Genomic DNA, 26161 nt, shown 5'->3' on the forward strand with positions numbered 1-26161 from the left:
ATGAGGTGCTGTTCCTCCAGTTTGCAATCTGGCAATGGAGTAGGCCCAGACCAGAAAGGTCAGTGTGGGAAGGGGAGTTAAAATGGTTAGCAGACTAAGACAAGTGCTTAGCGAAATAGTCCCTGAGTCTACGCTTGGTCTTGCTGATGTAAAGGAGATCACATCGGGACCACCGGACACAGAGGATGAGGGTTGAGGAAGTGCACAAGGGGTTCTGTCTCATGAATTCAATGTCCATCCTATTTAATTGTGAGCTACCCAGGTGGAATACGAGGTGCTGTTGCTCAGGGTCTAATAGCTTCCCTTGCTTCTGTTGCACAGAATACCACTAGAGATACTCCCGTGCTCTAGTTTCCTCCCACATCCCAAAGACGTGCAGGTTTGTAGGTTAGTTGCCCTCTGTAAATTACCTTTCGTGTGTTGGGAGTGGATGTGAAAGTGGGATAACATAGAATTAGTATGAATGTGTGATCCATGCTCAATTGGAATATTTATAAAACCTTTATAGAAACATAGAAAATAAGTGCCACTCGGCCCTTCAAGCCAGCACAGCCATTCAATATGATCATGGCTGATCATCCAAAATCAGTACCCCGTTCAGGCTTTTTCCCCCATATGCCTTGATTCCCTTAGCCCTAAGAGCTAAATCTAACTCTCTTGGAAAACATCCAGTGCATTGGCCTCCACTCCTTCTGTGGCGGTGAATTCCACAGATTCATAACTCTCTGGGGGGAAAAAATGTTTCCTCACCTCAGTCCTTAATGGCCTACACCTTATTCTTAAACTGTGGCCCCTGCTTCTGGATTCCTCCAACATCGGGAACATTTTTCTTGCATCTACCCTGTGCAATCCTCTAAGAATTGTATATATTTCTGTAAGATCCCCTCTCATCCTAAATTCCAGCAAATACAGTACAAGCCCAGTCTTTCATCATACGTCAGTTCCGTCATCCCAAGAATTAACATGGTGAACCTACGCTGCACTCCCTCAATGGCAATAATGTCCTTCCTCAAATTAGAAGACCAAAATTGCACACAATACTCCAGGTGCGGTCTCACCAGGGCCCTGTACAACTGCAGTAGGACCTTGCTTCTAAACTCAAATCCTCTCGCAAAGGCCAACATGCCATTGGCTTTCTTTACTGCCTGCTGCACCTGCATGCTTACTTTTAGTGACTGATGTACAAGCACTCCCATGTTTTGTTGCACCTCCCCTTTCCCCTAATCTGACACCATTCAGATGATAATCTGCCTTCCTGTTCTTGCCACCAAAGTGGATAACCTCACATTTATCCACATTATACTGCATCTGCCATGCATCTGCCCACTCACCCAACCTATCCAAGTCTCCCTGCAGCCTCATAGCATCCTCGTCACAGCTCACACTGCCACCCAGCTTTGTGTCATCTACAAACTTAGAGATGTTACATTTAATTCGTCTAAATCGTTAATATATATTGTAAACAACTGGGGTCCCAGCACTGAGCCTTGTGGCACCCATAAGTTACTGCCTGCCATTCTGAAAAGGACCTGTTAATTCCTACTCTTTAATTCATACAACCAGTATCCATGTCAATATCCTACCCCCAATACCATGTGCTCCAAATTTTGCACACTAATCTCTTGTGCGGGACCTTGTCAAAGGCTTTTTGAAAGTCCAGATACACCACATCCACTGACTCTCCCATATCCATTCTACTTGTTACATCTTCAAAAAATTCCAAAAGATTAGTCAAGCATGATTTCCCCTTCATAATTCCATGCTGACTTTGACCGATCCTGTCACTGCTTTCCAAATGCGCTGCTATAACATCTTTAATAATCGACCAGCATCTTCCCCACTACCAATGTAAGGTTAACTGGTCTATAATTCCCTGTTTTCTCTCTCCCTCCTCTCTTAAAAAGTGGAGTTACATTGGCTACCCTCCAGTCCACAGGAACTGATCCAGAGTCGAGAGAACATTGGAAAATGATTACCAATGCATCCACGATTTCTAGGGCCACCTCCTTGAGTACTCTGCGATGCAGACCATCAGGCCCTGGGGATTTATCTGCCTTCAGTCCCAACAGTTTACCAAACATCATTTTCTGACTAATGTGGTCCCTTCAGTTCCTCCCTCCCACTAGATCCTCGGTCCCCTAGTATTTCCGGGAGATTGTTTGTGTCTTCCTTAGTGAAGACAGAATCAAAGTACTCGTTTAACTGTTCTGTCATTTCCTTTTTTTTTGTTTCCCATTATAAATTTACCTGCCTCTGACTGTAAGGGACTTACATTGGTCTTCACTAATCTTTTCCTTTTTACATACCTATAGAAACTTTTACAGTCAGTTTTTATATTTCTCGCAAGCTTTCCTTCATGCTCTTTTTCCCCCCTCTTAATTAATCCCTTTGTCCTCCTCTGTTGAGTTCTAAATTTCTCCCAGTCCTCTGGTTTGCCGCTTCTTCTGGCCAATCTATATGCCTCTTCCTTGGCTTTAACACTATCCTTGACTTCCCTCGTCAGCCACGGTTGAGCCGCCTTCCGAGTTTTATTTTTTCCCCAGACAGGGATGAACAATTTCTGGAGTTCATCCATGCGGTCTTTAACTCTTCGCCATTGCATCTCCATTGTCAACCCTTTAAGTATAATTTGCCAGTCTATCCTAGCCAATTCCCATCTCATAACTTCAAAGTCTCCTTTATACCCTAGTCTCTGAATTAACCGTGTCACTCTTCATCCTAATGCAGAATTCCACGAGATGATGGTCACTGTTGCCCAAAGGGCTTTGCACAACAAGATCGCTAACTAATCCTTCCTCAGTACACAATACCCATTCTAGGATGGCGTGCCCTCTAGTCGGTTCCTCTACATATTGGTTTAAAAACCCATCCCATATACATTCTAGGAAATCCTCCTCCTCAGCACTGTTACCAATTTGGTTGACCCAATCTATGTGTACATTAAAGTCACCCATGATAACCGCTGTACCTTTACTACACGAATCCCTAATTTCCTGCTTGATGCTATCCCCAACCTCCCTACTGCTGTTATGAAATTTCAGGACATACTAATCTACTGGACCCGGTGAGGTGAAGGGCTTGTTTCCATGCTGTATCTCTAAACTAAAGGTGGCAGCGATAGAGTTGATGCCTAACAGCACCAGAGACCCGGATTAGTTCCAGACTATGGGTGCTGTTTGTGCGGAGTTTGCATGTTCTCCCTGTGACTGTATGGATTTTCTCCGGGTGCTCCGGTTTCCTCTCACATTCCAAAGGCGTACAGATTTGTGGGTTAATTGGCTTCTGTAAATTATCCTTCCTCATTACACAATACAAGATAGAATGTAAGATAGAACTATTGTGTGGGTGATTGATGGCCGGTGGGGATTGGGTGGGCTAAAGAGCCTGCTTCCATGCTGTATCTCTAAAACTAAAAACTAAATAGATGTAGGTATATTTTATGTACAATTTGTTTGTGTGTTTGAGTCTATAGTAATGTCCCTGTGGTGCTGCTGCTAGCAAGATATTTTCATTGTACTTGTACCTCACCATACTTGAGCATGTGACAGTAAACTTTAACTTGAGGTTGGACTACTCCGACTTGAGGACAAAAGCTGAATTTGTATTCCCAGAATAAATAATTTAATATGGAAACTACCTAGCGATTCCAACGAGCAGAGATTTTTTTAGGAGGAATCAAAAAGAAAAAAAACGTAACTCTTTTAATATTGAAGCCGGCCATGTGATTTTACGCCAATGTTTTGCACAATGTGCTGCCTTTTTATTCAATTTGCATAAAGTGTGAACCCAGAAGCAGAAGGTCTCTTATTCGGTTTGTCTATGAGGGAAGCTGCAGCTTTTGGCCAGGTCTAAGAAGCATCTAACATCCACTTTCAGTAAATAGAGTTCACCTCATCTAAAGAACGTATGCTTCGGATTGCTCAATGCTGGCAAGAAGTTCTAATCTGTGCATGGCTGAGCCCATAATATTGGAAGGAGCTCTACAAACCAGCACTAAAGTCTTGGTTCAAAGCATCTAAAATAAGTCAGATTATTTATCAGTTGTGTCTTGGTGCCGTTCAATATGCAAAATTGAAAGATGGGACTATTTTAACATGGCAGCTCATCATTCCTTGTCTGTCCTCTTAGCTGCAGCAGATGACTCAGCTCTTTTGTCGTAACCAGGGCACGAAGAAAGGTCCTTGATGAACAACTGATAAGCTGGTTTGGAGAAACTCCGAAGATGATAGGAAGAATTGGATAAATGAGAAGGGAAGCTTTCAAAGTCTGTTTCCAAAACTCCAATGAAAGTAGCCCCACTACTGTAAAATTTCCGATATCGCAAATCTGGTCAGGTTGCTGGTGGTAACCGTTCCTCGAGCCACTTTCCGATCACTCTCAGCACCTCGGTACGCACAGGAAGAGGCTCGTGATGGAGTTCGTGAGAGGCCCTCTGAAAGGTCTGTCGGAAATTCATAAGAGTGAGAGTCAACAAATAACGGAATATCAAAAGATTGATATAATCCATTATTATGCCTCAAAAAAAAATCTCAATAATGCTTCGCAACACACAAATGTTCTCAGAACATAGAACAAGTACAGCACAGATACAGGCCCTTCGGCCCATAATGTCTGGCCAAACATGATGCCAAGACCAGCTGTTATCTGCCTGCACATAATCCATATCCCTCCATTTTTTGAATATCCATGCGCTTATTAACAAGTCTCTTAAATTCCGCCATCGTATCTGCCTCGTTCCAGGCTTCCACCATCCTCTGTGTGTAAAATAAAAATAGTCCTGCACATCTCCTGTAAACTTTGCCCCACACACCTTAAAGCTATGCCCCTCTGGTACCTGATTTTTCCACCCTGGGGGCGGGGAAAGGTTCTGACTCTACCCTCTCTATCGGGACAGAAGGGAAACAGCGGGGAAGGCAAGGGGCAAGAGCTGGCAAGTGATAGGTGGATCCAGAGTGGGGAGAGCAACTGAGGCTGGAGGTGATCAGTGGAGAAGGCAAAAGGGTGCAGATGGTGGAATCTGATGAGGAAGATGGGGAGTGAAATGTAGAACCAGAGGGTGGGGAGGAATAATGGGGAACTCGAGGATAATAAGAGGTGGAGGGGGGTTGGATGAAAGGATGGGGAAGGAACTGGATGATAGGGGACGGGGTGGGGGGATGAGGGGGAGATTCAACCTTCATATCATTTGCTTATAAGCTACCCAAGTGGAATATGAGGTGCCGTTTCTCCAGTTTGTGTGGCCTCACTCTGGCAATGGAGGAGGCCCAGGTCAGTGTGGGAATGGGAAAGGGAGTTAAAATGGTTAGCAACTGGGAGATCCAGCAGGCCTTGGCGGACTGAGGGCAAGTGCTTAGCGAAATGGTCCCTGAGTTTACGCTTGGTCTTGCCATGTAAAGGAGATCACATCGGGATGCAGAGGATGAGGGGTTCTGTCTCATGAATTCAATGTCCATCCCATTTAATTGTGAGCTACCCAGGTGGAATATGAGGTGCTGTTGCTCAGGGTCTAATAACTTCCCTTGCTTCTGTGGCACAGAATAACACTAGAGAGACACCCGGCGCTCAAGTTTCCTCCCACATCCCAAAGACATGCAGGTTTGGAGGTTGAAGGTAGACACAAAATGCTGGAGTAACTCAGCGGGACAGGCAGCATCTCTGGAGAGAAGGAATGGGTGACGTTTCGGGTTGAGACCTTTCTTCAGACTTCCCCTGACATCAGTCTGAGGGAGGGTCTCGACCCGAAATGTCACCCATTCCTTCTCTCCAGAGATGCTGCCTGTCCCGCTGAGTTACTCCAACATTTTGTGTCTACCTTCGATTTAAACCAGCATCTGCAGTTCTTTCTTACACAGGTTTGTAGGTTAGTTGGCCCGCTGTAAATTACCTCTAGTGTGTTGGGAGTGGATGTGAAAGTGGGATAACATAGAGCTAGCATGAATGTGCGATCAATGGTCAAGTGGAATATTTATAAAACCTTTATGAAATTTTAGGACATACTAATCTACTGGGACAGGTGAGGTGAAGGGCTTGTTTCCATACTGTATCTCTAAACTAAAGGTGGCAGCGATAGAGTTGCTGCGTAACAGCACCAGAGGCCCAGATTCGTTCCAGACTGTGGGTGCTGTTTGTACGGAGTTTGCACATTCTCACTGACTGGGTGGGTTTTCTCTGGATGCTCAGGCTTCCTCCCACATTCCGAAGTGTACAGGTTTGTGCGTTAACTGGCTTCTGTAAATTATCCCTAGTGTAAGATAGAACTATTTTCTGGGTGATTGATGGTTGGTGTGGATTGGGTGGGCTGAAGAGCCTGTTTCCATGCTGTATCTCTAAAACTAAAAACGAAAAATAAATGTAAGTATATTTAACCTGTCCATGTTAGGATAGGAATGCGATAGGATTTAAATTGATTTGCCATCAGGAGGTCCTGATGGAGAGTGTTTAGTGAAGTGGTTTCCTGGTCTACATTTGGCATCCATGTAAAGGAGGCCACAACTGCTATGTTCTAATTTCCAACTTGAATGCACTTGTAAACCAGTATTAGATAAGAGTTTGTCTTGGGCGCACCACACACTTGATTGTCCAAAGGATTTAAGAGTTAAAAGTGCTTGTGTTAAACCAGTCTTAGTGGAACAATGTGTCACCTTAAATGTTTTGTCGGCGCTCCCCACCTTCCCGTACATGATGTAGGATCCCCTGATGTCCGAGAGAGTATCGGCATCGCCGTGCATTATTAGTACAGGTGATGTGATGGTGGGGAATATTTTCTCGATTTTGTTTAGAGCATTCAACACCTCAAAAGCGAATTTTACGGTCACGGGTCCATGGTAGACAAGAGGATCATTTATATAAATCATCACCTGCAATGATAAAAAAGACTGTTCAGCACACTGGGATCTCAGTGCCGTTCAACAGCTAAGTCAATTATTTGAAGGCAAAACAAGAAGGGGATTGTTTGCAAGTTTTTTTTTAAATTGCAAAGTCCAGCCAAAGATCCAAGAGTGTAAAAATGCTCTGTGTAAAAACCTCCAACGTGCTTAATATTTGGACAAGACAGAAATGTAATTTATCCAGGAGATCGATTGTAGGAGATGGGGCAGATTTGCTGATGGTGAAAAGGACACAAAGTGCTGGAGTAACTCGGCGGGTCAGGCAGCAACTCTAGAGGACATGGATAGGTGACGCTTTAGGACGAGACCGTTCTTCAGACCTGAAACGTCACCTACCCGTGTTCTCCAGGGATGCTGCCTGACCTGTTGAGTTACTCCAGCACTTTGTGTCCTTTTGTGTATTAACCAGCATCGACAGTTCTTTGTTTCTACATTTTGCTGAGGGTGAGTTGGCGAAACTTAAGCAAAAACAGGCAAGTGCTAAAAATGTTTGAAGAACAAGGGAATTGGAGGTGCTGGTTTACAAAAAAAGACACATTGCTGGAGTAACTCAGCGGGTCAGGCAACAACTCTACAGAATATTGATAGGTGACGTTTTGTGTTAGGACCTTCTTGTGTTACTCCAGCACTTTGTGCCTTTTTTTCACTTCAAGCGTTTGTCTACTCTACACCTGTTGTAGGTCAACCAAGCTTTAACCTTGGTCAATGATATCATATCATATATATACAGCGCGGAAACAGGCCTTTTCAGCCCACCAAGTCCGCGCCGCCCAGCGATCCCCGCATACTAACACTATTAACACTATCCTACACACTAGGGACAATTTTTACATTTACCCAGCCAATTTACCTACATACCTGTATGTCTTTGATATCGGAGCGTATTAGCTATATTAGCTAATATATATTAGCTATATTAGCTAATATATATTAGCTATATTAGCTGTGGAATTCTCTGCCTCAGAAGGCAGTGGAGGCCAATTCTCTGAATGCATTCAAGAGAGAGCTAGATAGAGCTCTTAAGGATAGTGGAGTCAGGGGGTATGGGGAGAAGGCAGGAACGGGGTACTGATTGAGAATGATCAGCCATGATCACATTGAATGGCGGTGCTGGCTCGAAGGCCCGAATGGCCTACTCCTGCACCTATTGTCTATTGTCTATAAGGAGAGGTTGGACAAACTTGGATTGTTTTCTCGGAGCATCAGAGGCTGAGGGGAGACCCAATAGACGTATGTTAAATTATGAGAGACATAGATAGGGTAGACAGAAGCTTTTTTCCAAGGGTGGAAACGTCAAAGATGAAAAGCTTAGATGGGGCATCTTGAGACAGGTTAAGGTTTATTATTGTCACGTGTACTGACATACAGTGAAAAGCTTTGTTTTGCATGCTATCTGAACAGATCAGATATACTATACATAAATACAATGAAGTCAGACTTGAGTACAATAGGTAGAGTAAAGGGGGAGATACAGAGTGCAGAATATAGTTCTCAGCATTGTAGTGCAACAGTTCCGGAGACAGATTTAAAAGATACGTAAACAGGTGCAGGGCTAGGAAAGGTTTAGAGGGATATGGGTCAAATGCGGTCGGGAGGGATAGCTCGGATGGGGCATTGCAGTTGGCATGGACGAGATGGGCTGACTAGTCAAAAGAAGGGTCTCGACCCGAAATGTCACCCATTCCTTCTCTCCAGAGATGCTGCCTGGCCCACTGAGTTACTCCAGCTTTTTGTGTCTATCAGATGGGCCGAAGGGCCTATTTCCAGATGCCTTCTTTTCCTTATCCTTGCTGCGTTCTGAAACTCAATCAAGTAATCACATAGAACCTATTAAATTCTTTACTTAAATAGCGCAAGGAGAGGTAATAACCATGGACACACCTGCTGATTGTCTGATGATATTGCTAGTGGATCGATGTACCCCAGGGGTATCTGTGGTAACATGTGATACAGCAATCTGGCTAATAGCATCTAGAGTGGAGAAATCAAAGCAATTTAAGTAAAATCTTTGTCCGTGATGAGCTGCTGAAGTTTAGGTGATACAGCATGGAAACAGGCCCACCGAGGCCGTGCTGACCAGCAATCACCTGTACACTAGTTCTCTCCTCCACGCTAGGGACAATTTACAGAGCCAATTAACATGCAAACCTGGGGCACCACATCGGCACAGCGGTAGGTTTACTGCCTTACAGCTCGAGAGACCCCGGTTCGATCCTGACTACGGGTGCCGTCTGTACGGAGTTTGTATGTTCTCCCTGTGACCACGTCAGATTCCTCCGGGTGCTCCAGTTTCCTCCCACATCCCAAAGACGTGCGGGTTTGTAGGTTAATTGGCCATCTGCAAATTGTAAATTGTCCCTAGTGTGTAGGATAGTGCTGGTGTACAGGATGATCGCTGATTGGTGCGGACTCGGTGGGCCGTAGAGCCTGATTCCACGCTGTATGTCTACAGTCTACAAAACCTGTACGTCTTTGGAATGCGGGAGGAAACCGGAGCACCCGTTGAAAACCCACGCAGTCACAGGGAGAACACGCAAACTCCGTACAGACAGCACCCGTAGTCAAGATCAAACTCGAGTCTCTGGTGCTGTGAGACAACAACTCTACCGCTGTGCCGTCCTGAGAGCCGACTCTGCCCTGACAGAGAGAGGTGCGGGTGGTTGAGATGAGAATGAAAGCATCTGGCAACTATTTGCATCTTTGGTTCACAACACAGAGAAGTTTGAGTGTGGAGATCTGACATCCAACGGAATTAAAATCCCTTATATAACATAGCACAGTACAGCACAGGAACAGGCCCCTTGCCCACAATATCTGTGCCAAACATGATGCCAAGACTAAATATTTTCTACCCAAACATAATTTATTTCCTTCCGTTCCCTGTATACCCAAGTGCCTATCTTATTGCCTCTAATACTATTGTAACTGCCTCACCATCATCATCGACAGCACGTTCCACCAACCACGACAAAACTTTTGCCCCCACACATCTCCTTTACAATTTGCTCCTCTCACCTTAAAGCTATGTCCTCTTGTATTTGATATTCCCATCCTGGGAAACAGTTTCTGACTGTCTATCATATCTATGTCTCATAATTTTACATATTTTACAGAAAACCTGATAGATGTATGTACATTTTTTAATCTGACTTTACTAGACTTTTTCCAGCACTAAATGTTATTCCCTTTGTTCTGTATCTATACACTCTGGATGGCTTGATTGTAATCATGTATCGTCTTTCCGCTGACTGGATAGCATGCAACAAAAGCTTTTCACTGCACCTCAGTACACATGACAATAAACTAAACAAAACTAAGCTACCCCCAGCCTCAGACACTCCAGAGATAACAATCCAAGTTTATCCAACCTCGGGCGAACAGAACTGCACAGAAAATACTCCAAATGCGGCCTAACCAAATCCTATAAAACTGCAACATAACTTCCTGACTCTTTTTCTCAATGCCCTGACCAATGAAGGCAAGCATAACCATACACCTTTTTTAGCACTCTGTCCACATGTGTTATTAGATAGCTATGGAGTTGGATCCCAAGATCCTTCTGCACATCAATGCTGTTAAGGGTCTTATCATGAGCTAAATACTTTCCATTAACATTTGGCCTCGCAAAGTGCAACTCCTCACACTTGCTCGGATTAAACTCTGATTACCATTTCACTGCCCACTTCTGTCTCTCATCTATATGATAGACTCTGTGACTCTACGACTCTAAACTATGCCATACATAAGTTAATGAACTGCCAGAGGAAGTAGTTGAGGAAACAGCTGAAGCAGGGAAAATAACAAATTTAAAAGACATTTGGAAGGGCACATGGCCAGGATAGGTTTAGAGGGATATATGGGCAAATGGGACAAGTGTAGATGGGGCACCTTGGTCATCATGGAATGTTGGGCTGAAGGGCCTGTTTCTGTGCTGTATGACTCTATCACCAATTGACCCTATGAACCAGGTTCATTCCTGATCAACCTCATTCTGAGTGACACGGGGTGCTGTCTGTGGAGTTTGCATGCTCTCCCTGTGACCGCGTGGGCGTCTTCCAGGTGCTCTAGTTTCGTCCCACAGCGGCCGCAGGGAAGGAGTGCCGGGCGAGTCCAGGCGCCGGACCAGATGGAACCCAAACCAGTCTAAAACAGTCGGTGATTCTGCCGCATCTTGACCTTAATTGGTGTAGCTGATTGAGGGTTCATTAGCACCAAGGGCGCTAAGAAAATCGACCCGTCCACAACAGATGGCCTCTCGTGCATGACGTAGATGTGTATCAATCCGCCCTGGAAAGCAAGAAGGGGAATAACTGAAATGATGGAAAAAGACTTGCATTTATTTAGTACTTCTTACCTCTCCCCCTCCTCCATTACAGGGATCTTCAGGAAGTCTAACATCTCAAAACAGCGCTACAACGGACTCAGCGGGTCGGACAGCATCTCTGGGTGATGTTTTGGGTCGGGTCGGTTTATTTTCTCTGGGGATGCTGCCTAACTCGGTGGATTATTCCAGCACTTTAGAGTCTTCTTTGGTAAGCCAGCATCTGCAGTTTCTTGACACAAATTTTACTGCTCTACTGTGAAGAAGTTCCCTTCCTCTCTCCCAAGTCTGAAGATGGGTCCTGACCTGAAAAATCACCTCTCCAGATTCTCCAGAGACGTTGCCTGTCCTGCTGGGTTACTCCACCATTTTGTGTCTTTTTTTGTAAACCATCATCTGCAGGTCCTTGCCTCGCCTCAGAACAGAACCGTACTTGCGCGTACGAGGAACTGTTGATGCTCGTTTCACAAAGAAGACACAAAATGCTGGAGTAACTCAACAGGTCAGACAACATCTCTGGAGAACATGGATAAGTGACGTTTTGGGTTGGTGCCCTTGTCCGGGCTCGCAAAAGGGCCTTCTTCAGAAGAGTCCTGACCTGAAAGACCCATCTATGCATATTCTCCGGAGGTGCTGCCTGACCCGCTAAGTTACTCCAGCACTTTGAGCACCCTGGAACTCCCATCACAATTACTGGATTCCCCATTCCACTTTCTGGAAAGATGAAAGAGGTTATGGATTATGTGCAGGCATAACTATGGACATTCTATGCAAGGCAAGGCATGCTATGCATTCTGTACTTAATTGGGAATTGTACTGATGCGTGACCACAATCTTACTGAACTGTATGCAAAAAACAAAAATAACTTTTTATTTTATTTTTTATTTTTTTATTATTTATGTTTTATTGGAAGCATTTGTGTAAAAAAAAAACTTGAGAATTTTGTAGCTTTATGAACAGCTTCAATTTTAACACTTTCAAAAAGGGCATTTAATTAAAAAGAGAGAGAAAGAAGGAAAAGAGAAATGAAAAAGAAAAAAGGGGAGATATACCCGACAACCCACCCGTGTGCCCGCTCACCCAGCCCTACGAATGATTTTGAATTGTGTTCAAATATTGTATTGTTCGAGAAAATCAATAAAAGGTGATAAACCTAATTCTCTCTAATCCATCACTTATCCATCTTCACTGGAGGAACTTCAACACTTTTCCAGAATTTAAGTATGAGTCTTTTTGCTAATATTAGTCCATAGTCGACAAAGCGTCGCTGAAAAACAGTCAATGCTTCTGATATTCCCAGTATTATCAGTTTTGAGTCTGGCTCTAATGGGATTTTCAGTATATTGGAGAAAACGTTGAATATTTCCGTCCAAAAACTTTCTATTTCTGTACATAGTACGAAACTATGGATTAAAGTGGCTTCTTGGAATTGACACTTATTGCAAAGAGGAGAAGCACTGGGGAAATTTTTGTCAGTTTGGTTTTTGAATAGTATAACCTGTACAGCACTTTGAACTGTATCAGGCAATGTCTGGCATTTAAGGAGCAAGTATGGATATGTTGTAAGCTTTCGGCCCATGTATCATTGGAAATTTGTTGACCCATTTCATCTTCCCATGCACGCCTGTAAACCTCAGATGATGGGGAGTTGATATTTTGAAGAACATTGTAAATGTAGGATATCAACCTCTCTGTACCTGCATGTCTATTCAAACATTCGTCAAGTTTATCTGGACTTGCAGTGTTGTAGTCTTGCATGTATGTTTTCACATAGTCCCTAACCTGAAGATATCTGAAAAAATTATTCGTATTCAAATCGTATTTCACCCGCAACTCTTGGAAGGAGGAAAAAGTCCCCTTCCAGTATCGGTCTCCCACAGTATTAATTCCTTTGTTCTTCCATTGGGTGAAGACACCGTCTAAAGTAGAGGGTTTAAAAGAGGGGTTATTTGCAATAGGAAGGAGGAGAGACATGTCTCTCAATTTAAGACTGAACTTCAACTATTTCCAGATACGAATAGTACCATGAATTATAGGGTTATAATCGTACATTGACATTCAGGGTTATTGGAGACAGGTCAATCGAGCCTATGGAACAAGGCAAACAATCTTCTCTTTCCATTTTTAGCCGATTGGCCTGTTGGTATGAATCATCCAACCAGAGGATTATGGTTTTAATATTTGTTGCCCAGTATTAAGAAAGAAAATTGGGTAAAGCTAGTCCTCCATTCTCTTTGGATTTGCACAAGTGCTGTTTATGTATTCGGTGACTTTTGTAGTCCCATATAAAGTTAGTAACAATGGAATCAATTTTTTAAAAGAAAGATTTGGGAAGATATATCGGTATTGTCTGAAATAAATATAAAAGCTGCGGGAGAAAAATCATCTTTAAGGCATTCAATCTGCCAAGGAGGGAAATAGGCAGTGTTTTCCAAAATTAAATATAAGTATGAAGTTTTGTAATTAATGGAGGGAAATTTGTTTTAAACAGGAGGGAATATTTCCTGGATATCTGAATTTATCGGTAACAATTCTAAAAGGGAACTGTTGGAGCCAGGTAACGTCTTGTTCGTTTATTGGCATAATTTCGCTTTTATTCCAATCAATTCTGTAGCCAGTGAAGATGCCGAATTGGTCTATAATGCATAGTAAATTTGGGATACTAATTTAGTTCGGGGGTTAGTGATGTATAATAGTACATCATCTGCGTAGAGGGAAATTTTGTTCGTAGTATGTTTAGTATTGTATCCGTATATGCCTGGGTGGGACCTGATGCTCTCAGCGAGTGGTTCTATGGCTAATGCGAATAGCATCGGGGAGAGACCACATCCTTGTCTAATACCCCTGAATAAGTAAAATGTAGATGAGAGGGTTTGATTGGTTAATATTCTGGTGTTCGGGTTCCCATATAAAAGCTTCAGCCATAAGATAAAGTTTTCGCCTAATTGGAATTTTCCCAACGCTGTGAAAAGATAAGACCAATCAACTTGGTCAAAGGCTTTTTCCGCATCCAATGCGATGATTGTGTGGTCTTTATTCGGTATTCTATGAGAGTGAATTATATTAAACAGATGTCTCAGATTAAAGAATGAGTGTCGTTTAGGTATGAACCCGGTTTGATCTGAGTGTACAAGTTTGCCAATGACTAGGCTGAGTCTACGAGCCAGAGTCATGGCTAGGATGTTCTGATCGATATTTAAAAGGGCAATTGCTCTATACGATCCCGGCTCTTCTAGATTCTTATCTTTTTTTCGGAATTAATGTAATAATTGATTCTGCTAGAGTGTGCGGTAAAGTCTGCTCCTTGAATGCTTGGATATACAGGCATTGTAAACGTGGGGAAATTATATCGTTCCATTTTTTGTAAAATTCAATATTGATCCCGTCTGGGCCAGGAGTTTTTCCATTTTTCAATGATTTAATAGTCTCTGAAATGTCCTTTACTGTTATCTCTGAATCCAACTCGTTACGTTCGGTCTCACTCAGGGTTGGAAGATTGCACTTATCGAGAAAAGTCTGCATCATCACTGTGTCGGCTGTTGTTTGAGATGAGTAAAGGGTTTGGTAAAATTGTTGAAATCTTTCGTTGATATCTTTGGGCAGTGAAAGTAGTTCTCTTTCCGATCTAATTTTATGTATCGTACGGTCATTTTCTAATTTGCGAAGTTGTCTTGCTAAAAGTTTATGGGGTTTATCGCCGAATTCAAAGTATTTTTGATTGGTAAATTGAAATGCCCTACTGATTCTTGCTGAGAGTATCTGGTGTAATTTGTATTTAAGTGCAGCTATTTTGTTATGTTTTCCTATGGATGGGTCGGCAGCATTTTCTGAGTCCAACTGTTTTATTTGTTTTTCTAGTTCCTATTGCTCTGCCTTTCTTCTCTTGTTCTGCGATGCTTGGTAAGAAATAATGCAGCCTCTAAGGAAGGCTTTAAAGGTTTCGCAAAGCAATGTTGGAGAAATGGCAGGGGTGTCATTTGTCTCAAAGAAGATTTCCATCTGTAACTTCAGGTATTCACAAAATTTAGCCTCTGCGAGTATTTGTGGATTAAATCTCCAACACGGCTGTCTTTTCGCCATTCCTTCCAGTTTCACAGAGAATGTAAGAGGACAATGATCTGAAATAATAATATTGTGATATTTTGGGTTGTGGGTATATGGCAGGAGTTTAGAATCGACCAGAAAATAATCTATACTTGTATATACTTTATGGGCACCTGAGTAGAAAGAATACTCTCTTCCTGAGGGGTTGGCAATCCTCCATACATCTTTTATATTTGTGTTGTTTATACGTTGTTTGTATTCAAAAGTTCACTGGACTTGGACGTAATTATTCTACGGAATGAAGATCTGTCTAAGTATTGGTCTAATATACAATTTAGATCATCCCCGATTATCAAATTGGACTGGAACATATCTGGGATTAAATTAAATACTTTATTGAAAAATTGGGGGTTATCAAAATTTGGGCCGTATATGTTCACCAAAGTCAGTGAGGTTGAATACACTTCTCCGGTCACTATGATATACCTGCCCTCCTTATCAACTATTGTAGCTTTATGTTTGAACGGGGTACCTTTGCGGATTAAGATTGCGGTACCCCTGGCTTTGGAGGGAAAGGTGGAGTGGTACAGCTGTCCAATCCACCTTCACCTCAGCCTGTTGTGTGAGTCATTCTTGAGGTGAGTCTCCTGGAGGAATATTATGTCAGTGTTAAGGGATTTTAAGTGAGCTAGTATTTTACCCCTTTTTATTGGTTCATTCACGCCCTTGACATTCCAACTACAAAAGGCAAGTCCTTTCCCCCCAGTTTTGCTTGCTACATCATCTTGCATAGTTAGTGTATGTATCTTCTGCTGAAATAAATGCTCTAACACAGTAATTAAAGTATTTTTTGGAATATAGGCTGAGTGAGAAACCCTCCACCCCACTCCCCCACCCCCCGTGAATATCACCAAGAGAAATGCGCATTAGCGCAAAGATACTAAGATATATATTGCAAAAATAAGGAAAAGGAAAAAAAAGATAATTAGAAAACAAGAAAAAAGGAACAAAGTACAGATTAGCCGCTAACAAACACCTCGCAACGGCAGTAAAGTTAAGGTAACCTTCCTTACAATTAACTACTAATACTAGTATTGTACTTATTTGATAACCCTGCACCTTTAACGTGTTAAAGAACTAAACAGAACCATCTTTTAAAGGCTCAACATTCCACTCTATTAACATTCTATAGGATGGCATATTGTGTGGAAGAAGTCAAAGCTCGCTCGTCCTATTTGCGTTTCAGCAGATAATTAAGAAACACACTTTGGATGTTGGAGTCTTTAAAGTAACTCCGCCAGTAGCAAAATTTGAATCGTCCAGGTAACTGAATACATAGTTAACCGACGTGGGTCTCGTAATAGTTATCTTTCAGTCAGTAGTATTTCTACCATATTACAAAATGGCAAGCCATTAACAGCCAGTTGTTTATAGCCTCTATAGGCTAGTACTTATCCCTTGGCGACTCCGGCAATGCTCTGGGCAAACAGTAATGCTTCGTTCAGGTCAGTGAAAAGGGATTCAGCACCGTCATGTGTGACATGGAGTTTGGCCGGGTATAATAATCCAAATCGAACTCCTGGTATATCTCTCAGTATTCCTCTTGTCTTGGAAAAGAGTGCTCTTTGTTTAACAACTTCAGGGGGATAGTCCCTGAAGATCCTTATCCGTTGACCTTGATATGATAAGTTCCTATCCTTGGCCACTTTACGAAGTATTTCCTCCAGGACATGACAGTAATGCACCCGCAGGACCAGGTGTCGCGGTGGCGCGTTGTCGTCCGGCCGGGTTCTCAGAGGTCTGTGTGCTCGGTCGAGCACGGGCTTCTCATCTAAAGTGAGTGTGTCTTTAAGTAGTTGTGCTGTAAAGTCACGGACATTTTGAGCGTATTCTTTACCTTCTTTCACTCCAACTATTCTCAAGTTTTGATGCTTGGAATGCCCCTCCAGATCTAGGCATTTTTCTGATAGTTTTGATACCAAGCCGGAAATGCGCTCCACTTCAACTTTCAACTCATCCGTAGCATCAGTGCTCGCTGTGGCCGTCATTCCCAGCGCTCGGATAGTCTTACTGTGGGCGAGTAAAGTAGCCCGAGTAGTTTCCAGCTTACAGTTGATGTCAGTTTCTAGACGTAAAATTTCCCCTCTCAGGTTCGCGATTACATCTTCAATGCGAGAGTCTATTTTGGCACATATTTCTTGCTTCACCGCAGAGAGTTCTCGGCGAAGGATTTCAATGGCTTGTAAGACCTGTGTTTGGTTTGTTGTCGCTTCACAGGACTGTTTCTCAGGCGAGCTCGGGGCTTCTGCGCGGCCTTCCTCTCCGTCTGTTTTCAGCCTTTGTTTGGGTGGCATTGTGGTCTGTTTACCGCTCCTCCTTGTAAGATTGCGTATCAGTAGTGAGCTGTTTAACCAGTGGATACGTTGCTAAGGGCGGCACGGTAGCGCAGCGGTAGAGTTGCTGCTTTACAGCGAATGCAGCGCCGGAGACTCAGGTTCGATCCTGACTACGGGTGCTGCACTGTAAGGAGTTTGTACGTTCTCCCCGTGACCTGCGTGGGTTTTCTCCGAGATCTTCGGTTTCCTCCCACACTCCAAAGACGTACAGGTATGTAGGTTAATTGGCTGGGTAAATGTAAAAATTGTCCCTAGTGTGTAGGATAGTGTTAATGTACGGGGATCGCTGGGCGGCGCGGACTTGGTGGGCCGAAAAGGCCTGTTTCCGCGCTGTATATATATGATATGATATGATGATAAATGAACTGTAGCAGAGCTACTTAGACGTACGTCCTATCTCTCCATAACGCCACCGGAAGTCTGAACCTTGCTGTACCTTGGTACAGGTGTGTACCGTATTCATACATATTCATGTTTTATGTTAATGAGTTGGGGAATGCTGGGTAATAAAAACGCACGTGACACCGACAACTAATGTGTGAGTCTAGTTCTTCATTCTGCCGTCCGTAATGTAACAAAAATGGCGACGAGGACGGGATTGTATAGGATTTGAGACTGAGGTTTTTTTCGTGTCGAGTTCCTGAAGCCTTTGTACAGCTGTTTTAGGTGAATTGCTACATCTGAACAGACATGAAATCAGGGTTTTTGAGCGGACTTTCCTCGTCCTTTTTAAAAAAAAGAGAGGGACAAGATGGCGGCCACCACAGGCTACATCGGAAACCTTGGCACTTTCGACAAAAGTAGAAAGCCTTTCAGCTCCTATATGGAAGGAGCGAACATGTTCTTCACGGCAAACAACATAATGGAGATTAGCGGTGAAGGAGAGGTAGTGACTGCAACAAATAAGGCCGTTTGTGAACGCATGAAAGCAATTCTGCTCACAGAGATCGGTCCTGAAGTGTACTGCACACTCGTGAATCTCCTTGCGCCCATAAAGGCAAAAGATGTGCCATTCAATGCCATTATGAAGAAGTTGGAGGAGCACTTCAACCCAAAGCCTCTGGAAATTGCAGAAAGCTATAAATTCAGCACGAGAACCCAGAAGCAGAATGAAACAATCAGTGAGTACATTGTTGCCTTGAAAAACTTAACGTTGCACTGTAACTTTGGAACCTTTCTCGAACTCGCACTATGCGACAGATTTGTTTGTGGTCTAGTGGATGAACGAATTCAGTCCAAACTCATGAACACTCCAGATCTTGCATCCGAGAAAGCATGCAAGATTGCTACCACAATGGAGATGGCATCAAAGAATGCTCGCGAGTTTCGTCCACCACAGACTGCAGTGGCCGTTTACAGTCACAAAGCAGTGCCTATGGCCGAACCAAAAGGCGCTAAACCAAAACCAGAGTATGGTGGGGAGCCGAGTTCAGCTGGCTGTTATCGTTGCAACGGTGATCACTCATCCCAATTTTGTCGGTTCAAAACGGCCAAGTGCTATAACTGCCAGAAGAAAGGCCATATCGCCTCAGCATGTCAGGCCAAGCTTAAAGCAGGAAACAAGCAACCTGCGGGAAACAAGCGACACCAGAAAGGAGTTCACAACTTGGAGATTAACCCAGATGGAAATGAACTTGGGTTGTACACCATTTATGCAAACAACATCAATAAGCCTACAACCAGCCAAGGCATGGACTTTCGAACTAAACTATTGATTAATGAACAGTTAATTGATATGTGTATTGACACGGCAGCAGATTGTTCGGTCATGAGCAAAGACGGCGGCATCAAGGATGCAGCGCTGGGCAATTATGCTGTCCCAGTATGACTACAAGGTGGAGTACAGAAGCTCCAAGTGCAACGCAGTTGCAGAAGCGTTGTCCCGGTTGCCCCATGAGAACTCTGACGTGGGATCAATCTATACACTGCAAGTTGTAGATGAAGGCTTTCCAGTGACTGCAACAGAAATTGCAGCAGAAACAGAGAAAGACACTGTGCTGAAGAGACATTGAACGGTTGGACTGAAATCGATAGTGGATTGAACTCAGTTCTGAACTCAGAACTGAAGCCTTTCCATAATCAACGCCATGAATTATCACGTGAGCAGGGATGCATTAAGTGAGGTGACAGAGTGGTTGTACCAGAGTCTTTGAGAAACAAGATTATGGATGAACTTCACGCCGAACATCCTGGCAGAATAAGCATGAAGTCAATTGCCAGAAGTTCCGTGTATCGGCCTGGTATTGACAGTGACTTCGTGTCACTGGTGAGCAAATGTAGAGTGTGCCAAAATTGCCGGAGTAAACCGCCAAAACCACCACTGCAACCCTAGTCATGGCCAAGTAGACCTGTTCAGAGAGCTCAAGTAGATTTTTGTGAAAAGGGTGATGATCACTTTCTGGTACTAGCAGATAGTCATTCCAAATGGACTGCGGTTAAGCATATGGGGTCAAGCACTACAGCCGAGTGTACCATAGATGAGTTGAGATCAATTTGTGCTTGCCATGGTTTACCGGAATAACTTGTATCTGATAACGGGCCTCAGTTTCGTTCAGAACAGTTCAAAGAGTTCATGCAGTGGAATGGTGTAAAACACACACTTGTTCCCCCATACCATCCAGTCTCCAATGGGGCAGCGGAAAGATCTGTTAGAGTTGCCAAAGAGGCTCTCAAGAAACAGGTTTTGCAGGGTAGTTCAAAGCTCAGCATGAAACATCGTTTGGCTAGTTTCTTGCTGAGGTACAGAACCACACAACACACAACAACAGGTTACTCACCTGCAGAACTGTTGATGAAGGGAAGGCTAAGAATACGCCAAAGTCTAGTTCAACCCAATTTGGCCTTGCGAGTTGAGCAAAAACAGTTAAGTCAAAAACGCCACTTTGACTCCCACAAAATGGAGAGGAACTTCAAGCCAGATGAGCAAGTTCGTGTTCTCAGTCCTCCCAACAAGTCCAGTCGAGACAAATGGGATGTTGGGAAAATAGTGGAAGTGTGTGGAACAAAAAGATACTTAGTTGAAGTTGGAGATAAGATCAAAAGTGTTCAGGCTGATCAAATGATTCCAGCCAAAGATGAACCAAAAACTGAGCATGAATTCCTAATCCCTGAGTATTTACCTGAAAGTGAGTTGGAAAAGACCACTGTGGTTGAAACACAACATTCAGTTAGTACAGACAAAGAAACAGATTCCTCTGGTCAAAGTCAGTGTACTAAAACAGAGCCAAACAAGCCGACAGTTGAGTCTACACCTAAACCTTTACACCTGTTACTGTTAGACGATCAGGCAGGATCTGTAAACCAGTAGTTAAGTTAGATTTGTAAGTGAGATAACTCACTGCACAAGTAAAATGAAAATGTGTAGATATGCAAAATAAATAGATTATATTTATCATTTAAAATTTCATAAATACAGGATAAACAATACTGGTTTAAATCAAGTATCACAACAACAAAATTGTAGCCGCGTACGTAGAATTAACACTTTAAAAAAATAGGAGAGCAGTGTGACGTTTTCACACATATTCATGTTTTATGTTCATGAGTTGGTGTTCAATATAAGCAGGGAATGCTGGGTGATACCGGCAACTAATGTGTGAGTCTAGTTCTTCATTCTGCCGTCCGGAATATAACAAGGTGATAATAAAGGAAGCTTTGAACCAGATCAGAGTTGGTCTAGGCATCATAGTTCAACACAGACACTGTGGACCGAAGGGCCTGTTCCTCTGCAGTTCCTTGTATCCATAAGTAAAGTTCGATGTTAACTGTTCTATGTTCCATATGGAAGGACTGAGGGAAATGGGACCACCCAGGATTATTGAGTGTTGGCACGGGAGCTTACTTACCATGGAAAGGGACGTGACGTAGAGCTCGAGGTCGGGATAGCGTCTCTTCATCATGTCAATGTGTTGCAGGCAGTCACGGGTGTATATTCTGAAATCCGATATATTCATGCGCTTCCCTTCACTCTGCCCGTGGCCAACTGAAAATGGGGAGAGAAGAATTAGGTGGATTAAAGGGCCCTCGCAACTGTTGAATGAGGTAAGGTCTCATTTGGGGTATTGTGTGCAGTTGAGCTTTTAGAGACACAGCGCGGAAACAGGCCCCTCGGGCCACCGAGCCCATGTTGACCGGCGATCCCCGTACACTAGTTCTACCCCAGCGACTGGGGACAGTGGAGTGTGGGAGGAAACCGGAGAAACCCCACACGGTCACAGGGAGAACGTACAAACTCCGCACAGACAGCACCCGTCGTCAAGACCAAACCCGGGTCTCTGGTGCTGTCAGGCCGCTGCTCTACCATTGAGCCACTGTGCCGCCCTTGCACTGAAAAGAGATGGGGAAGGTGGGGGACTGTTAACCGCAACTGCTGGAGCAACTCGGCAGGTCAGGCAGCATCTGGGGAGGGAATGCAGATGATATTTCGGGTAGGGACTCTTCTTCGGATTAATTTCCATGCCGCCACAGATGCTGTCTGACACACTGAGTTCTTCCAGCACTTTGTGCTTTGCTCAAGGTTCCCAGCATCTGCAGTTCCTTGTGTCTACACCTTCTCCATAATATTCAGAAGCCTGAAGTTCCACATCACCAGGTTCAGGAACAGCTGCTTTCCTGCAACCATCAGGTTCTTGCACCGACCCGCACAACCCTAGTCCTCCCTCGGCAACGGAGCTCTACGGACCACCTCTTGCACCGCCGTGGACTTGTTTCTTTTTCAAATTGTTTTGCTCTCATGTTTTTGTGCAGTTTTCTTTCTTTCTTTTAGAAATGTTATGTGTAATATGCAGTATGTGGTGTGTTGTCTGAGTCTATTCAGCTGTGATGCTGCTGCTAGCAAGATTTTCATGGTGCGTGAGGCAAAAATCTTGATTTAACTATTAGTATAAGAAAATAACTGCAGATGCTGGTACAAATCGATTTATTCACAAAATGCTGGAGTAACTCAGCAGGTCAGGCAGCATCTCGGGAGAGAAGGAATGGGTGGCTATATTGGATGCAGTGGTTCTTTACATGGCATAATGTATGTACAGTAAACCCTTGTTATAATGGACCTTGAGGGTGGGGAAGGTGTGGTCCTCTTGCACTACCACAAACTTGTTCACTAATTGTGTATTTTTACACTAATGTCTAATTTTTGCATAGTTTTTCTTTTCACTGCCTTGTAGAATTAACATGTATTTCATCTTTTATGTATTGCCTGAGTCTACGTCGCCTTTCCATTCCCTCCACAGATGCTGCCTGACCTGCTGAGTTTAGACTTTACTTTAGACTAGAGACTTTATAGATACTGGGTGGGGACAGGCATTTTGGCCCACCGAGTCCTCACCGAGCACTGATCACCCCGTACACGAACACTATCCAACACGTACGAGGGCCAATTTACAATTTTACAGACCGCAGAAAACCCACGCGGTCACAGGGACAACGTACAAACTCTGTACAGACAGTCCCTGAGCATCAAACCTGGGTGTTGTGAGGCAGCAACTTTACCGCTGCGCCACTGTGCCACCTTGGAGTTCCTCCAGCATTTTGTGCATTTTGCTCAAGATTCCAGCATCTGCAGTTCCTTGAGTCTCCACCTGTCCATCATAGCCCACTGAACCAATTTTGGATCCAATCTGCCCCTTGCCCTTGGATCCTGTTCGCTTTCAATGTTTCTAAAGCTTGCCATGTTGGATCTTGGGGGGGAAAACCTTGAGAATAACACAGACACATAACACATAACTTCATAGAATATCCTTATTATCAATGCAGATAATCCAGTTGTTACTAAGAAGCAAATTTCTCTGAAATCCACAGTGAATGTCCTTGGTTAATCCGTGCCTATCTCGATGAAGGTTCTTGCTGTTGCTCAGAATTAATTCCAAGGGTTTGCCCACCACTGATGTTAAACTAACTGGCCTATAATGAATTTTTCTTGAATCCTGCTTTTCCAGGGTTTTTCTTTTCTCTCCTCCACCTGGCAATTTCTGATTTAATTTGTTTCTTTTTTTATTTATTTGCGTTTCAAGCCACGGTCATTTTTAAATATCCTTGTTAAGGCAAAGAGTCGTGTCCTTAAACTGCTACAATCTTTTCAGGCAGGGCACACCCGTACTGCCCATTGATAGCACCAAGAAAGCAGCCCAGCGAAAGACAGGATGTACAGCATATCTCCAATGAAACATAGAAACATAGAAAATAGGTGCAGGAGGAGGTCATTTGGCCTTTCGAGCCAGCACCGCCATTCATTGTGATCATGGCTGATCGTCCACAATCAATAACCCGTGCCTGCCTTCTCCCCATATCCCTTGATTCCACTAGCCCCTAGAGCTCTATCTAACTCTCTCTTAAATCCATCCAGTGAATTGGCCTCCACTGCCCTCTGTGGCAGAGAATTTCACAAATTCACAACTCTCTGGGTGAAAAAGTTCCTTCTCACCTCAGTTTTAACTCGTACCAACTCCTCCAGGTGCATCCTCTTGGGGTGCATCATGGCTTGGTTTGGGAACAGCTCTGCTCAATGCCAATTAACCTACAAACCTGTATGTCTTTGGAGTGCGGGGGGAAACTGGAGCACCCGGGGAAAACCGGGCGAATGTACAAACTGTCAGGATTGAACCCGGGTTTCTGACGCTGTAGGGCAACAGCTCTACCTCTCTGGCACCGTGCTGCACCTAACCCGATATTAATCCAATTTTTAATACTCCCTGCATTCCCACCAACGAGTTGCACAGTGGGCACTAGTAGAGCCACTGTTAGTTGATGAAGTATGAAGGTATCCAAATGTGGTTAAGAATTTTAAGGAGGCAGATCATGCCCCAGAAATTTGTGTGGATCAGAACGCAGATCTGATCATTTCTTCCTCCATTGCCAGAGTGAGGCCATAGGCAAGTGGAGGAGCAGCACTCATATTCCACTTGGGTAGCTGACAACTCAATGGAATGAACATTGAATTCTCCAATTCCCTCCGACTATACATTTCACCCCTCTTCTTACCCTCGCCTGTTCCACCTATCAATTGCCAGGCTTTGTCCCGTTCCCACCTCTTTTCCAGCTCTCCCGTCTACTACAGTCAGTCTGAAGAAGGATCCCAACCCGAAATGTCACCTATCCAGTCCTCCAGAGATGCTGCCCAACCCGCTGAGTCACTCCAGTGGGACATCGTCACACTGCGTGAAATGGGTCATGTTCAGGAATCCTGGGCTTTGTTCAAAATTCCAGCACCTGCAGTTAGTTCATGGGTCTCTCATTATATTCCCTCTGGTTTTGTTTTACCCTGTACATTCTCAGTGCTTTGAAACACTCCGTATATGCTTACATCTCACTCCTCCCCAATGCTGTCTGAAGAAGGGTCTCGACCCGAAACATCACCCATCCTTTTTCTCCAGAGAAAAATGCTGCCTGACCCGCTGAGTTATTCTAGCACTTTGTGACGTTCTTCTGCATTAGTCTCTACCTTCCTCTCCCTTCCCCTCACCAACAGTCCACAGATTTTCAAAATCTTTCTTCCCCGCTTTATCTATTTTAGTTATGCTTCCTCCGAGAATTTCCGATGCCTTGATTTGCGACTTTGAGATAGAATTGTAAGAAAATAACTGCAGATGCTGGTACAAATCGAAGGTATTTATTCACAAAATGCTGGAGTAACTCAGCAGGTCAGGCAGCATCTCAGGAGAGAAGGAATGGGCGACGTTTCGGGTCGAGACCCTTCTCTCCTGAGATGCTGCCTGACCTGCTGAGTTACTGCAGCATTTTGTGAATAAATACCTGAGATAGAATTGAGTCACCTCTGGTCACTGTCAGCTAAACCTTGCTTTACTGTTTTAATACACAGCACTCACACAGTCAGACAGAGGAGTGGGGGAGTAATTTAAGAACAAGAGCCCCTATTCTTCTGTATACTCCTTATCATTCATAAAGGGACAAACACATTCTGTTCCCAAGGATAACATTTCTGCCACAAGCATCCATCTTACTGCTTTCCACTGAAAATAAGCATTCATTTTATATTAGCTAAAACAACAAAAGAAACCATCTCAACTACAACAAAATATCAATATATCTAATTAACTATATCAACTAATAGCATAAATTCTCAGTACCATCAGTAAACGCTGGTTCGAGTGGGAGAGCGCAGGACTAACAGGTGGCACTTACCATGGTCATGTGAAAATACAAGCAAGGAACACTCTAGGAATAAATCAACCAGATTTGTGTAACGGCCACAGTGCCCACTAGCGTCATGTATTATCATCATTAGAGCCCTGGAGGAAGCAGGGGCAAAATTGATTAAATAGTGACTTATCTTCAAAGTTTAACATTGCAGAATAAGTTCACACAATACAATTTAGTTAGTCTTTGGTTCTACGTATCTTAATTCCTGTGCTGCCGAACCTGTAATCTGTTGAGAGATGCAGCACAGGAACAGGCCCTTCAGCCCACCTGGTCCGTGCCGGCCATCAACCACCCACTGATATTAATCCTACATTAATCCCGTTTTTTAATTCTCCCTGCACTACCAGCAACTGGG

The 26161-nt window shown here is 43.7% G+C and overlaps 1 protein-coding gene across 1 annotated transcript; it reads right to left on the reverse strand.

Moving 5' to 3' along the window:
* Positions 1-4330: 4330 nt before the first annotated feature.
* On the reverse strand, positions 4331-25887 carry LOC144601627 (monoglyceride lipase-like). The gene is made up of 6 exons (XM_078413851.1): positions 25789-25887; positions 21495-21631; positions 11064-11174; positions 8769-8858; positions 6642-6857; positions 4331-4441 (listed from the first exon to the last, which is right to left on the reverse strand). The coding sequence occupies exons 1-6, from the start codon at positions 25883-25885 to the stop codon at positions 4331-4333; spliced, it is 762 nt and encodes a 253-aa protein (XP_078269977.1). The 5' UTR covers positions 25886-25887.
* Positions 25888-26161: the final 274 nt, after the last annotated feature.

This window comes from Rhinoraja longicauda, chromosome 17, assembly GCF_053455715.1.
Source record: "Rhinoraja longicauda isolate Sanriku21f chromosome 17, sRhiLon1.1, whole genome shotgun sequence".
Classification (NCBI taxonomy): Eukaryota; Metazoa; Chordata; class Chondrichthyes; order Rajiformes; family Arhynchobatidae; genus Rhinoraja; species Rhinoraja longicauda.